Genomic DNA, 16,840 nt, shown 5'->3' with positions numbered 1-16,840 from the left:
AATGGGAGTTTGTAGCCTTTGAAGCCCCCTAAAACAACTTCAAAACCCTCCAACGCTTTGTTGGGGGCGGGAGGGTGGGGGGGATTTCTGTGTGTAAACAGCCACCAGATATAATGTAGTAACAGACCTGTCATAACAATATTTACCGTATTTTGGTCATTTTATTCTTCCGTGCATTGTTTTCCAACATCCGGCAACAAATATGTGTTCCTACTTTCGGAAACAAACGCTTGACAAATGAGGATTCACAACCTTTTCTTTTTGAACCTGAATGAACGAAGAATGAACTGCTGCTTCTGGAAGACGAGGGTGAAACGTTGTAGCAGACGGAAGCCAACAGAGTGACACACAAAGCTGCAAATGTGGTATTTGGATAAATGACAAAACGTCCCCGGCCAGCTGGACCAAACAGACAACTGTCCATCGAGTGAGTGACACTATATTATTCATGATACATGCATCATGTCGTGTGTATCATGACAGATGGTGTACAAAACAAAACATGATTGTTCATGGTTTTCTATCAGTACATATTGTTGTCATATCGCAGTGTTGTGCATTACACACTCAAAGGCATTTTGTGTTGTTGTAGAAGCTAGCTTATACAATAACAATGTTGCTACAGCTTGGTTTCTATACAGGTTACGAAACGTAAATGAAGTATTGCTGACAGATAGTTTTTAAATACATTTTTAAAGTGATTCAGAGGTAGAATTGATTGCTCCTTTTAGCTGCATTGCTAGTTACCTAGAACGAGCCAATTTTTACATGTTAGACTGCGATACAAAACGTTTGTATTCTTGTCTTTCATGATTGTAAACAATAGGGACAATTCCAAAAAAGTGCAGTTCCCCTTGTCTCAATTAAACTGTTAATAACATTAAAGTGCAAATATAAATACAGCTTCACCACTTTAGCCATCATTTTTCGCGCTTAAGAAACTTCTCTATGACTTTAGCTAAGATTTCTTCTGTTGGTTTGAGATTGTCATTACTGCCACAAGTGGTGGAAAAGAGTATTACAATTGAGCACCGCTGCAGCCCATACAGACCACAGCTGAGAAAGAGATCTATCTTTTGGCTGAACTCTAGGGGTTGCTCACGGCCCAACAATGGGCCCAGGCCCTATGGCTAAGAAACACTGCTTTAGGTGGTGCCACAAGAATGAAGGGGTTAAAAAAAAAGAATAAAATCATGTTTATTTGTGCATAAAGATGGCCTATGATGAGTTTCATCTTTTGCTGCTTGGCTATGTTGTGACACCAGAGGGAGGTGGACATTCCTATTTGGATATTGGTTTCGAGAAAACAGAAAAAAAGGACGGATAAAGTGTTATTCTCATCTAATCTTGCCGTGTGCACAATAACGCCGACGTGGGACATGCAGTGACATCAATGCTGGTAAAAGCAGCGTTTTTTGTGCAGTCTTAATTGAGCGACGATTGTGCAGGTGTACCTAATTTTTTGACCTGATACAGCTATGTAATGTTTATGAAGTTTATTTTCGACCGTGTCTTGAAAAGAAATTGAGATGACAACTTCGAGGTATATTTTTAAACAGTGTACATTTTCAAAAGATACATTACGATATTTTTGGAGAAAGTGGGGCATGGTTTCATTTGCAATCTGGTAACGCATCCGGAGTTGAACATCTTGCAGACGCACTAAAAAAAACAGGTTATACAAAATGTACACCAAACCATATCTATTATGGACCACAAAGAAGTCTTTTAAATGTAGATTCAAAACATCATAAGGCAGGATGTGTGTGTCAGATGGGGACACTTTACAGGCAGGATGTAAGTTTACCTGCTGGGCCTCATGTTCATTACATGGTCAAAAAAAGTATATTGTATTAAGGGAAAGTCCATCCTTATTATATTGCAAGAGGGTCCAGCACAAAGGGTGTCATTAAAGCTCAAACTACTACTGTTTCCAGGGGTTGTCAACCATGACAACCCATGTGACAAAAAACAAGCCATATATAGACATCCTCCTCCTAATTTGGCATGCACTGTATTACAGCTGCCAAACACACTCTACATATCAAATACATCTGTACAATTTAATCAGATCCTACATGTGCTCTTACAAAGATTCTGCCTTTACAAAGATACAGTAGGAAAGGGATTCATATGGCCTCATTCCCTGCGATTTACCTGACACATGAAACGTGACCGATTTTGCCAGATGGCAGTGGTGTTGAATATCTTTAATAAATGTGTTTTGTGGCTATTCCAACTTTGACCACAGCGTCAGTTTCCCTATAGAGAGGCGCTTTCCATCATTTTTAGCAAATTATTAACCCACGCCCTTCCTCTCACACGAGAGCCACCCAGGGCTGGGGCCATTTAAATCCCTTCCCTACTGTTATAAGGCAAAGCTTTGATTGACACAGTAAAATACGTACTTATGTATACTTATATTAATGTGGCGTTAAAGCCATAATCTCTGACAGTGTCAATAAAAACTCAACTTTTGATACAGCTCTTGTATTGGATCGCGCAAATGTGTCTAAAATTAATATTCTTGAATGATCTAAGTGCACACACATTCGGTCAAAAAGGTTTGACAGCATATACTCAAGTTATCTATTGTACCAAAATAATTATTTGCATTCATTGTCAATCACATGCTGTGATGATGAATCAAATCAAGCAAGGGATACGTGAGTGCAAATGTGCAAAACTGTCAGAAGTAGAAGAAGTAGTTCCATGCCCATCACTGCACTGTGCACATATTCAAAAGGTAAAAGAAGCTCCATGTTTTAATGTAAAACCGGTCCATCACCAAATATGCACCCAATATTTCGCCACCAGGCTTTTTGTGACCCTTGGCAAGATTTTCTTTGTGGCTCCATTTCCGTCTTAAACATTATTTTATTTTATAATTTTCTCATCGAAGTGAACAATCCAACTCCTTAATGGAAATATATACAGTGTACATCTATATGGACTTGAACCTTTCCAATCATGTGGCTGTTGAGTGTTTATGCCCCGCCTGTGGCTGGTGTCCATCACTGCATGGTCAGCCATAACCAACAGCCCCACACAAGTTGCTTCATGTGCAACAGATACACAGCCAGTGACGCCTCCAGCTCCTCGCATGCCGGCTGCGCCCGCCGCCGGTCGGTGCAATACATGGCCACGCCCAGGAAGGACATCATCAGGAAGAGGCAGGTGAACAAGGCCAGGTGGGGGCGGGATGGCGTCACCTCATAGTCTAAGCATATAATAAAAGAATATTTTTTAATCGTATTCATGGTTTATGTTATAAACACATGTTAACTTAGTCATGCTGATGCTTGCCAACTCCAGACGTGAATTATTAAAAAGCTGTGCTGCAGACCTTCCCTCATGCAGCAAGTAAGTCCATGCACTTCCATACTGGACTTACCTGTGCTGTCAAAGGAAGGAATGTCTGTGAAGACAGACAAGCAACACGTCAACGCAGGCAAAGAAAGCAAGCAAGGCAGTCTGGGAGCAGCGACACCCGCCTGCTCGATCCCAGGAGATTTACTATCTCTGCGGAGCAGACCGGGAGCGTGCCTCTTTTGTATGCATAATTCATTCAGAGGAGTAAATCACTTGCTTATGTTTGGGCAGTTCTCTGCAATGCATTACTTTTAATAGTGTACAATAGAACAGATTCCCAGAGGGACAATGCGATACAACGCAACCTCCAGATTGCTTTTGTTCTTTATCTGCAAGGTATTCATCCTGCCTTGTATAATGACTAAGAATAGAAAAATGATTCCAAAAATAAGTGCCCACAAACAAATTCAGAGGAAGCACCAAAGTCAAACAGTCCTTGTGACCGCTCATTTTTTCCCCACTGGAAAAATAGGAAGTGCATTATTCTGTTCCAGAGTAAAACTGTGGCCATCATTATAGAAACAAGTTATTACATTTGCAGGCATTTTAAGTACAATTATTGTGTTGTGACTTTTTGACAGTGTAAAAATAAGGTAGCTATTAAAAAAATAAAACATGTTCTCAGCGATGTTTGTCATGCATTTTTCTTGACTGTGCAAACAATAAAGTGACCATCGCGTTGACAAAACATGCAGAAAGAGATTACTGCTTCTTTCTGGTTTGGCCCTGTTTACACTGCGCATCAAATCTGGTATTGTTTGCCCTCAAGTGACACAGATCAGATTTTTTAACGCTCCAAAGTGTTTCAAATCTGATTTTTTGTCATCAGATTCAGGCCACATCTGGAGGTAGTTCTTAATCCGATTGGAATCTGATCTTTTCAAATGTGACTTCAGTCTAAACCAATGGTTCTTAACCTTGTTGGAGGTACCGAACCCCACCAGTTTCATATGCACATTCACCGAACCCTTCTTTAGTGAAAAATATATATATATTTTTATTTTTTTTCAAATTCAAGTAGAATGTAAATGGTACATCTAAATCAATGGTTCTTAACCTTCTTGGAGGTACCGAACCCCACCAGTTTCATATGCGCATTCATCAAACCCTTCTTTAGTGAAAAATATATATATATACATTTTTTTCAAATTCAAGACAAAGTTATATGTTTTTTTACTGGTGCACAAAATGAACCGTGCATGAACATCACCTTGTTCAAAGAACAAAACCAACACATTGCATAAACTCACAACAAATTACACACCTAGAAATCAGATGGAAAATTAGAGAGAACATTGTTTGGGGTTATCCGTAATACGCCGATAGGGAGAAGTTTTTATTTACACGATGAGTCAGGTGTGTCTTGACCTCCACGGTGGAGGCTCCGCCGAACCCCTGAGGCCGACTCACCGAACCCATAGGGTTCGATCGAACCCAGGTTAAGAACCACTGGTCTAAACGCAATGTGATCTGAATGTGATGTTTTCGTCAGCTTGGATGAACTCCGTATCTCGTGTGTGCCAGAAAGACGCAGTCAGCAGCGGAAATGTACTGTATATTTCATCACAACACCCGGTTTCGATTTTTAAGACGACCACATTTTCGGTGCATCCCTTGTCAATAGTGCGCAAATAATAGGTTATATGTAATATACAAATATATATTTTGATTCCACAGAAATAGCGATTGTTTAAAAAACGGAATTGACGCTGTGGCGCATTTTCTAACGTGTGTTGAAAAATAAAGCTCTCGTATATCCACGCTGATGTCCGTGTCTCCTCTGCTTAACAGCCATAAAAAGATTACAACCCTCCCAAATATCCATCCATCCATCCATCCATCTTCTTCCGCTTATCCGAGGTCGGGTCGCGGGGCAGCAGCCTAAGCATGGAAGCCCAGACTTCCCTCTCCCCAGCCACTTCGTCCAGCTCTTCCTGTGGGACCCCAAGGCGTTCCCAGGCCAGCCGGGAGACATAGTCTTCCCAACGTGTCCTGGGTCTTCCCCGCGGCCTCCTACCGGTCGGACGTGCCCTAAACACCTCCCTAGGGAGGCGTTCGGGTGGCATCCTGACCAGATGCCCGAACCACTTCATCTGGCTCCTCTCGATGTGGAGGAGCAGCGGCTTTACTTTGAGCTCCCCCCGGATGGCAGAGCTTCTCACCCTATCTTTAAGGGAGAGCCCCGCCACCCGGCGGAGGAAACTCATTTCGGCCGCTTGTACCCGTGATCTTGTCCTTTCAGTCATAACCCAAAGCTCATGACCATAGGTGAGGATGGGAACGTAGATCGACCGGTAAATTGAGAGCTTTGCCTTCCGGCTCAGCTCCTTCTTCACCACAACGGATCGATACAGCGTCCGCATTACTGAAGACGCCGCACCGATCCGCCTGTCGATCTCACGATCCACTCTTCCCTCACTCATGAACAAGACTCCGAGGTACTTGAACTCCTCCACTTGGGGAAAGATCTCCTCCCCAACCCGGAGATGGCACTCCACCCTTTTCCGGGCGAGAACCATGGACTCGGACTTGGAGGTGCTGATTCTCATCCCAGTCGCTTCACACTCAGCTGCGAACCGATCCAGTGAGAGCTGAAGATCCTGGCCAGATGAAGCCATCAGGACCACATCATCTGCAAAAAGCAGAGACCTAATCCTGCAGCCACCAAACCAGATCCCCTCAACGCCTTGACTGCGCCTAGAAATTCTGTCCATAAAAGTTATGAACAGAATCGGTGACAAAGGGCAGCCTTGGCGGAGTCCAACCCTCACTGGAAACGTGTCCGACTTACTGCCGGCAATGCGGACCAAGCTCTGGCACTGATCATACAGGGAGCGGACTGCCACAATCAGACAGTCCGATACCCCATACTCTCTGAGCACTCCCCACAGGACTTCCCGAGGGACACGGTCGAATGCCTTCTCCAAGTCCACAAAACACATGTAGACTGGTTGGGCAAACTCCTATGCACCCTCAAGGACCCTGCCAAGAGTATAGAGCTGGTCCACAGTTCCACAACCAGGACGAAAACCACACTGTTCCTCCTGAATCCGAGGTTCGACTATCCGGCGTAGCCTCCTCTCCAGTACACCCGAATAGACCTTACCGGGAAGGCTGAGGAGTGTGATCCACAATAGTTAGAACACACCCTCCGGTTCCCCTTCTTAAAGAGAGGAACCACCACCCCGGTTTGCCAATCCAGAGGTACCGCCCCCGATGTCCCTCCTAAATATATTACACTATATACACCATTCATACATTGTATTACTTTCATTTACTTTCACGTAAAAAACACTACTTTTTTAAAGTGATGCTACTTTTATTTTATTTGGTTGTGTTAGCAACTTCCTCCCGGTCAACTTCCTTTGTTTTCACTTTATCGAAGTCTGCATGCAAGCGACGTTGAGGCCACATTGGGGCCAGAGCGCGTTTACACTGGAATCTGATAAAAATCACATTTTACTTGCAGTGTAAACAGTCAGATGGCCAAAATCAGATCAAAAAAAAATCAGATTTGGGCCACCTTACATTTACACTGCAGGCCAAAGTGGCCCAAACAAAATAAAGGAAGTTGACCGGGAGGAAGTCGCTTTGACTACAAAATATTACAATAGTCACAACACCATAAAATGAGTGGCTTTTTTACATGAAAGTAAATGAGAGTAATATAATGTATATAGTGTAATATATTTGGGAGGGTTCTAACCTTTACTGTAATGGCTGTTAAGTAGAGGAGACACGGACATCAGGGTGTATTCCGTTTTCAACTCACATGTAAGCAAATACGCCACAGCATCAATTTCTTTGGAATCAAAATATATATTCATATATTACATATAGCCTATTATTTGCGCACTATTGACAAGTGATGCACCGAAAATGTGGTGGTCTTAAATACACTTTGCTCCCGGAAAATGTATGTTGTGATGAAATAATCACTTCCACTGGCGACTGTGTCACACGAGTGACGAAGCTCGCCCAAAGCTGACGAAAAAGTCACATTCAGATCACATTCAGGTCACATTCATTGCGTTTAGACTGAAGTCCCATTTGAAAATATCAGATTCTACTTGGATTCAGGACTACCTCCTGATGTGGCCTGAATCTGATGCCAAAAAGTTAGATTTGAAGCAAATTGGAGCGTTTAGGCTGGCAAAAAAATCTGATCTGTGTCATTTGAGGGCAGAGAAAATCAGATTTGGCGTGCAGTGTAAACGGGGCCAGGAACTGGCTTGAGGGTTGTTGGTCTGCACCCCTGGATGCAGAGAAGGCAGGCAAAGTGCAATTAAAAACCCTTTTACCAGGGACAACAAAACAAAAACAGTGCAGCAGAGAAGTGCACCACAAATCATCGAGGCACAGGAAGCATAGGGCAAGCTATGCAGCACGTTGCGGTGCAAAGCAAAATGGTCAAAGGCAGGGCTAGCATAAACCAGATTGCTAATCAGGGACAGGTCAGGGAGCCAGCGCTCAGACGAGTAGCTCTCAATTATTGTCTGTCAACCCCCCTCCCTCTTAAAGGGGAACTGCACTTTTTTTTGGAATTTTGCCTATCTTTCACAATCATTATGAGAGACATGACGACGGATGGATTTTTTAAAATGCATTCTAAATATTAAACAAATTCGATCAAACAGTCCTCTTTCAATGGAGCCTATGGGAGCCGTTCAATTGTGCCTCTAAAGCCCCTAAAAAAACATCCAAACACTTCCATTAAGGTTTTATATACATGATGTAAGTATATATGTAATGTAGTATCGAGCACATTCGTAATACCATTTAATATTTACGTATTTTGATCATTTTAAGCATGCGCGGCGCATTCATTTAAAAAACTTTGCTTTTTCTTTTTTTCTTCATCACTGATTATTACTCACTGCAGACTTTATGAGAGCCAACAAACATAATAAAGCATCACTTACTGTACAATATCTGCTCTCATTAGGATGCTGACTGCTGGGATGTTCATATATTGTCATTTAGGTGAAGAATGTCTCAAAATCCTCGCGAAAAAACAGGGAGGGGGGAACAAGTGCTTTTCCTGTCGTTCTCGCCAGTTCCAGTTCCTAAATTGCGATCATAGTGTCCCAACTTGTCGGAATTGATTCTTATCCATCTACTTTCCAGGTGAGAGGCATAATTTATGATCTAAACTTTTTTTGCAGGGAGCAAGAAAGCCAGAAAGCAGCAGACCACTCGATGATGTAAACATAGGCACACCCGAAGACGGAAGTGGTCACGACACCGTTTGTCTGCGTTAGCGTCTATAATAACAATATCACTAATACTTGGTTAATATTCAAGTCACAAAATGTAAATGGAGTATTGTTGGCACTTTTTGGATGGTTCTTCGGCGGAATAGAGGACCTCCCATTGGCTGCGCTGTAAGCTGACTTTAATTCATGTTTATTTATTATTTAGAATTTTTTTTTTTTAATCCATCCGGCATGTCTTTCATAATGATTGTGAAAGACAGGCAAAATTAAAAAAAAAAGTGTAGTTCCCCTTTAAAGGACATAATTGTTTTGAAGTTAATGTTTTTTTATTTTTTTATTTTCAGGTGTCAAAATATTTATTTCCTAACACTGAAGATGCTATTATGCCATTGCCTCTGACACCCCTTTCCCATTACACCTCACGGCGCTCCTCTTGGTGTACATTCCATCCTTTGTCTCACGTAATGGTCCACTTAGCTATATTGTACTGATTGTACTGATGTTTTTATCATAAGTTTATTTTCCAGTTCTATGGCCTTCATCGCATCTTTTGCCCTGGCTGCTACTTCTGTGGTGGTTCGCACAGCTGTGTTTACACTTAGGTACTCACTGAGCTGTGATGTTGTGCAACCGATGGATTTGCAACTTCAGATGTTATGATCCGCTGCCCGGATCATAGTTTGTTTACGTTTTCAGTCACGTGTGTTTTCAGCACCTTTATTTTGTTTGTTTCTGTTGCCATGACTGCAGATTGCGCTCAGCTGCCTCTGGTTAGTGTTCGAGACGCTCACCTGTTGTCCGGGCACTAATCAGAGGGCTATTTAGTCTTAGCCCTGGCCTCACTCGGTCTGGCTTCCTACTGTGACGACTGGGTCGCAGCATGGTGCGTGGTTGTTCTCCCAGGAATGCAGACGGCTTCGGACACAGCGTGCAGGTAGGAAAAATGATTTATTAAGAATTAAATCAAAAGGGAACAAACAAAAATGTGCTCATAGCACTAAAGACAAAGGGGCTAGCGTGGGAGCTAGCAAGAAAAATAGCCTAGCGTGTAAACTAGCAGGAATAGAAATAGTCGTCAACTGTTGCATCAAGCAAATTAGGAAGCCAGACCGAGTGAGGCCAGAGCAAAGACTAAATAGCCCTGTGATCTTCGACCCAACTCTCTCGTTTGAGTCACACATTAAGAGTGTTACTAAAACGGCCTTCTTTCATCTCCGTAATATCGCTAAAATTCGTTCCATTTTATCCACTAGCGACGCTGACATCATTATTCATGCGTTCGTTACGTCTCGTCTCGATTACTGTAACGTATTATTTTCGGGTCACCCTATGTCTAGCATTAAAAGATTACAGTTGGTACAAAATGAGGCTTCTGTACTTTTGACAAGAACAAGAAAGTTTGATCATATTACGCCTATACTGGCTCACCTGCACTTAAGATGTGACTTTAAGGTTTTACTACTTACGTATAAAATACTACATGGTCTAGCTTCAACCTATCTTGCCGATTGTATTGTACCATATGTCCCGGCAAGAAATCTGTGTTCAAAAAACTCCGGCTTATTAGTGATTCCCAGAGCCCCAAAAAAGTCTGCGGGCTATAGAGCATTTTCTATTCGGGCTCCAGTACTCTGGAATGCCCTCCCAGTAACAGTTAGAGATGCTACCTCAGTAGAAGCATTTAAGTCCCATCTTACAACTCATTTGTATACTCACGTGCGTGACTGCTCGCAGACTGCTCGCTGTTTCGAAAAAGCAAGTATCGCTCTATTTGTGTGCTTTTAATTGTTCTACAGCTTTCTTTATTTCTTTCTCAACATATTTAGTAGTACTATTTAACTTGCAAATCACCCGATCTCTGTCTCTCCACCCCTCCCGCAGCTAGCTAGCAGCTAGCTGCTAAGCTAACGAAGCTAGCGCGGAGAAAAGCGGCGCCGGTCGCCGGTCAGAAGGAATCTACTCCTGCACACCGTGACCAGGACTTCTCGGAAGACAGCAGGAACTTCACTCGGTGACAGAAAACACCGTGAGTATGGCTTCCTGCGCGTCTTGCACCTTACTCACGGAGAGGCTGGCTCTGCTAGAGGGCCATGTCCGCCAGTTAGAGCAGAGTAATCTCGTAACTTTAGATGTTGTGGACACATCTGCTAGCGTTAGCTGTAGCGAGCTAACTAGCCCAGCCTGTAGTAGTCCTAAGCGGCCTACAAGCTACGGTGTACCGGTTGAGACGCATAATAGATTTAGCTCTTTAGCTAGTCCTACACCCCAGTCTACCGGGCACCACACCTTAGTCATAGGGGACTCCATCACCCGAAACATAAAGCTTAGCAAACCAGCCACAATTAAGTGCATCCCTGGGGCCAGAGCACCTGACATTGAGGCTAATCTTAGGGAGCTAACTCGCAACATGCCTAGTAAACACGTACGACAGGCTAATCGCACCACTAGTTATGCGAATATAGTTGTACACGTTGGCTCCAATGACACTAGGATGAGACAGTCAGAGATTACAAAGAGAAACATAGCCAGGACTTGTGATCTCGCTAGAAAGATGTCCAGGCGTCGAGTAATTGTCTCTGGCCCCCTGCCTGCGAGAGGCAATGATGAGAGATATAGCAGATTAGTCTCGCTTAACAAGTGGCTGGCTAGCTTCTGTAGACAACAGGGACTAACGTTTATTGATAATTGGCCCTCTTTCTGGGGCAAACCAGGCTTGTTGATGAGAGACGGCCTTCACCCTAACCAGGAAGGCGCCATCATCCTGTCTAAAAACATAAACTACTGTTTAAGTCACATTTGACTAACTACACTAGAGCAAGCCCGGTCACAGGCAATTACAGAGCCTGCTAGTCCGGGTGAGGAGTCAGTTAAGCTAGAACTAAGCAGCACCAGGCTGGATAATTCCTGTACGCATAGCAATTTTCTTAGAATAACACACAACTCACATAATGTGTTTTCTGTTGTGAATGTGTCAAGGGTAGATATGCATTCTACTGAGGTGGCAAATCATGATGCGTTCAGTCGATCGCAGCATCAACCAAACAATCTGAAAATTCCCGTCGTATCAATTCCTAGATATGGTCGAAACTATTTAAAGTGCACTACGTATAATAAACGCAACATTATTAATATTGCTACTACGGATAATTTAAACAAAAACTCGTCAAAACAGCCCAATACTTATAATATGTGCTTTTTAAACATAAGATCATTGTCTCCCAAAACGTTATTAGTTAATGAGGTCATTAGAGACAACAATCTTAACGTCATTGGTCTTAGCAAAACCTGACTCAAACCAGACGATTTTTTTGCGCTAAATGAGGCATCTCCTCCTAACTATACAAATGCGCATATTACCCGTCCCCTTAAAAGGAGTGGGGGTGTCGCACTAATATACAATGAAAACTTTAACCTTACCCCTAACCTAAATAATAAATACAAATCATTTGAGGTGCTTACTATGAGGTCTGTCGCACCGCTGCCTCTCGATATGGCTGTTATCTACCGCCCCCCAGGGCCCTACTCGGACTTTATCAATGAATTCTCAGAGTTCGTTGCTGATCTAGTGACGCACGCAGACAATATAATCATAATGGGGGACTTTAATATCCATATGAATACCCCATCGGACCCTCAGTGCGTGGCGTTCCAGACTATAATTGATAGCTGTGGTCTTACACAAATAATAAATGAACCTACGCATCGCAACGGTAATACGATAGATCTAGTGCTGGTCAGGGGTGTCACCACCTCCAAAGGTATGGTACTCCCGTATACTAAAGTAATGTCCGATCATTACCTTATAAAATTCAAAGTTCTGACTCATTGTCAACAAACTAATAATAATAATAACTGCTATAGCAGCCGCAACATTAATGCTGCCACAACGATGACTCTTGCTGACCTACTGCCTTCGGTAATGGCACCATTCCCAAATTATGTCGGCTCTATTGATAACCTAACTAACAACTTTGACAATGCCCTGCACAAAACCATTGATAGTATAGCACAGCTAAAACAAAAAAGGGCCCCTAAAAGGCGCACGCCATGGCTTACAGAAGAAACCAGAGCTCATAAATTATCATGTAGAAAGTTGGAACGCAAATGGCGCGCGACCAAGCTTGAGGTTTTCCATCAAGCATGGAGTGATAGTTTAATATCGTATAAACGCATGCTTACCTTAGCTAAAGCTAAATATTACTCAAATCTCATCCGCCTCAACAAAAACGACCCTAAATTTTTGTTTAGTACAGTAGCATCGCTAACCCAACAAGGGACTCCTCCCAATAGCTCCACCCACTCGGCAGATGACTTTATGAATTTCTTTAATAAGAAAATTGAACTCATTAGAAAGGAGATTAAAGACAATGCATCCCAGCTACAACTGGGTTTTATTAACACAGATACAACTGTATCTACGACGGATACTGCAATACAAAATAGTCTCTCTCTTTTTGATTAAATAACATTAGAGGAACTATTACGGCGTGTAAGTGGGATAAAACAAACAACATGTTTACTTGACCCACTTCCTGGGAAACTTATCAAGGAGCTTTTTGTATTATTAGGTCCATCAGTGCTAAATATTATAAACTTATCACTTTCCTCTGGCACTGTTCCCCTAGCATTCAAGAAAGCGGTTATTCATCCTCTGCTCAAAAGACCTAACCTTGATCCTGACCTCATGGTAAACTACCGACCGGTGTCCCACCTTCCCTTTATTTCGAAAATCCTCGAAAAAATTGTCGCACAGCAGCTAAATGAACACTTACACTGAACTGAACAATCTCTGTGAACCTTTTCAATCCGGTTTCAGGGCAAATCACTCTACGGAGACAGCCCTCGCAAAAATGACTAATGATCTACTGCTAACGATGGATTCTGATGCGTCATCTATGTTGCTGCTTCTTGATCTTAGCGCTGCTTTCGATACCGTCGATCATAATATTTTATTAGAGCGTATCAAAACACGTATTGGTATGTCAGACTTAGCTTTGTCGTGGTTTAACTCTTATCTTACTGACAGGATGCAATGCGTCTCCCATAATAATGTGACCTCGGACTATGTTAAGGTAACGTGCGGTGTTCCTCAGGGTTCGGTTCTTGGTCCTGCACACTTTAGTATTTACATGCTGCCGCTAGGCGACATCATACGCAAATACGGTGTTAGCTTTCATTGTTATGCTGATGACACCCAACTCTACATGCCCCTAAAGCTGACCAACACGCCGGATTGTAGTCAGCTGGAGGCGTGTCTTAATGAAATTAAACAATGGATGTCCGCTAACTTCTTGCAACTCAACGCCAAGAAAACGGAAATGCTGATTATCGGTCCTGCTAAACACCGACATTTATTTAAAAATACCACCTTAACATTTGACAACGAAACAATTACACAAGGCGAATCAGTAAAGAATCTGGGTATTATTTTCGACCCAACTCTCTCCTTTGAGTCACACATTAAGAGTGTTACTAAAACGGCCTTCTTTAATCTCCGTAATATCACTAAAATTCGTTCTATTTTATCCACTAGCGACGCTGAGATCATTATTCATGCGTTCGTTACGTCTCGTCTCGACTACTGTAACGTATTATTTTCGGGTCTCCCTATGTCTAGCATTAAAAGATTACAGTTGGTACAAAATGCGGCTGCTAGACTTTTGACAAGAACAAGAAAGTTTGATCATATTACGCCTATACTGGCTCACCTGCACTGGCTTCCTGTGCACTTAAGATGTGACTTTAAGGTTTTACTACTTACGTATAAAATACTACACGGTCTAGCTCCATCCTATCTTGTCGATTGCATTGTACCATATGTCCCGACAAGAAATCTGCGTTCAAAGAACTCCGGCTTATTAGTGATTCCCAGAGCCCAAAAAAAGTCTGCGGGCTATAGAGCGTTTTCTATTCGGGCTCCAGTACTATGGAATGCCCTCCCGGTAACAATTAGAGATGCTACCTCAGTAGAAGCATTTAAGTCCCATCTTAAAACTCATTTGTATACTCTAGCCTTTAAATAGCCCCCCTGTTAGACCAGTTGATCTGCCGTTTCTTTTCTTTTTTCCTGTGCTCCCCTGTTCCTTGTGGAGGGGGGGGCACATGTCCGGTGGCCATGGATGAAGTGCTGGCTGTCCAGAGTCGGGACCCGGGGTGGACCGCTCGCCTGTGCATTGGCTGGGAACATCTCTGCGCTGCTGACCCGTCTCCGCTCGGGATGGTGTCCTGCTGGCCCCACTATGGACTGGACTCTTACTATTATGTTGGATCCACTATGGACTGGACTCTCACAATATTATGTCAGACCCACTCGACATCCATTGCTTTCGGTCTCCCCTAGAGGGGGGGTGTTACCCACATATGCGGTCCTCTCCAAGGTTTCTCATAGTCATTCACATCGACGTCCCACTGGGGTGAGTTTTTCCTTGCCCTTATGTGGGCTTTGTACTGAGGATGTCGTTGTGGCTTGTGCAGCCCTTTGAGACACTTGTGATTTAGGGCTATATAAATAAACATTGATTGATTGATTGATTGATATACTCTAGCCTTTAAATAGACCCCCTTTTTAGACCAGTTGATCTGCTGTTTCTTTTCCTTTCTCCTCTGCCCGCCTCTCCCTTGTGGAGGGGGAGACACACAGGTCCGGTGGCCATGGATGAAGTGCTGGCTGTCCAGAGTTGGGACCCGGGGTGGACCGCTCGCCTGTGCATCGGTTGGGAACATCTCTGCGCTGCTGACCCCTCTCCGCTCGGGATGGTTTCCTGCTGGCCCCACTATGGACTGGACTCTTACTATTATGTTGGATCCACTATGGACTGGACTCTCACAATATTATGTCAGACCCACTCGACATCCATTGCATTCGGTCTCCCCTAGAGGGGGGAGGGTTACCTACATATGCGGTCCTCTCCAAGGTTTCTCATAGTCATTCACATCGACGTCCCACTGGGCTGAGTTTTTCCTTGCCCTTATGTGGGCTCTGTACCGAGGATGTCGTTGTGGCTTGTGCAGCCCTTTGAGACACTTGTGATTTAGGGCTACATAAATAAACATTGATTGATTGATTGATTGATTGATTAGCGCCCGGACAACAGGTGAGCGTCTCGAACACTAACCAGAGGCAGCTGAGCGCAATCTGCAGTCATGGCAACAGAAAAAACAAAATTAATGTGCTGAAAACACACATGACTGAAAACGTAAACAAACTACGATCCGGGCAGCGGATCATAACATCAGAGGCATAATTTGCCAGAAAAGTGAAATCCAAATGAATGGTTTGGGGTTCAAATCTATCTCATACCACTTTGTGTGGTGTTTGCATGCATTTTAGGTTCATTGGAGACTAAACTGTTCATGGATGTAGATTTGAACGCTTGTTTGTCTGTAAGTGCCCTGGGATTGACTGCTGACCAGTCCATGGTGTACCCATAAAGGTCACTGGAAGTTAGCTGGGATAGACATCAACTCACCCATGATATTAAACAGGATGAGTGGTTCAAAATTGATAGAAACAAATTAACTCAAAATCGTACAACTTTTGGGCATTGGACTTTGCAGGTTTCAAGATAATTAACGTTCATTTAAAATCAAAGATGTACACCAGCTGGCAGCACTGGTTCTAAGTAAACACAAACACAGATCTTCTTCCTATGAAACTGTCAGAGCACAGTCACAGTCTCTGCCAGCTGTCCACTATTTCCTTACCATGCACCGTGGTCTCCGGCTCCCGGAATCGAACCCTCCGTTCACCTGTCCGTCTGTGTTCTGTGTCCAACCCATAACTGGGGCTTGGCCTCTTGAGGATGGATGTGGGGATTCTTCCATTGGGTAACTGAATACAATACAAGTGCAACATTAAAAACTCACATTGCACGTGTGAGTGAATGCAATCAAAGGAAGTAACCTCCAAATATTGTACAGTCATTTGCCTGCAAGGGAGTATTCCGGTAACCTGACTCACGTCAAATCCTTGTAGTTCGCTGAGCTCCACTCAAGGATCTGGGAGTTCTCAATAGGAGATGTATTTCAGAAGGCGGGGCCTTGTAAAAAAATCATTGTATTTGATTGGATAAACCACTTGTCCGTTATCTTGAATGACGTGCTACTTCAACCACTCACATCGAAATCAAGCCGTGACGCTGATGAGAGCGACGCTGGAAAATCCAAAACAGAACAGCCGACATATTGGATAACGACAGAGCGAAAAGTTAGAGAACTTTTACTGAAACAACGAAGCAATGTCAGTAGACAAT

At 43.2% G+C, this 16,840-nt stretch overlaps 1 protein-coding gene across 2 annotated transcripts in view; it reads right to left on the bottom strand.

Annotated features, from left to right (window-relative positions):
- Positions 1 to 95: 95 nt before the first annotated feature.
- Positions 96 to 16,840, bottom strand: part of lg08h14orf180 (linkage group 08 C14orf180 homolog) — a 44,292-nt gene continuing 27,547 nt past the window's right edge. The window contains exons 8-10 of one of the 2 annotated variants that reach the window (XM_061968826.2): positions 16,293 to 16,419; positions 3,395 to 3,418; positions 96 to 3,220 (exon numbers count right to left, since the gene is read on the bottom strand). In XM_061968826.2, coding sequence (XP_061824810.1) covers positions 3,015 to 3,220; positions 3,395 to 3,418; positions 16,293 to 16,419 — 357 coding nt within the window. In that variant the 3' untranslated portion in view covers positions 96 to 3,014. The remainder of the gene's footprint in view (positions 3,221 to 3,394; positions 3,419 to 16,292; positions 16,420 to 16,840) is intronic. The other variant, XM_061968827.2, reaches the window with a different exon arrangement.

This window comes from Nerophis lumbriciformis, linkage group LG08 (genome assembly GCF_033978685.3).
Source record: "Nerophis lumbriciformis linkage group LG08, RoL_Nlum_v2.1, whole genome shotgun sequence".
Classification (NCBI taxonomy): Eukaryota; Metazoa; Chordata; class Actinopteri; order Syngnathiformes; family Syngnathidae; genus Nerophis; species Nerophis lumbriciformis.
Note: the sequence above shows the minus strand (reverse complement) of the source record. Positions and strands in the feature narration are given on the sequence as shown.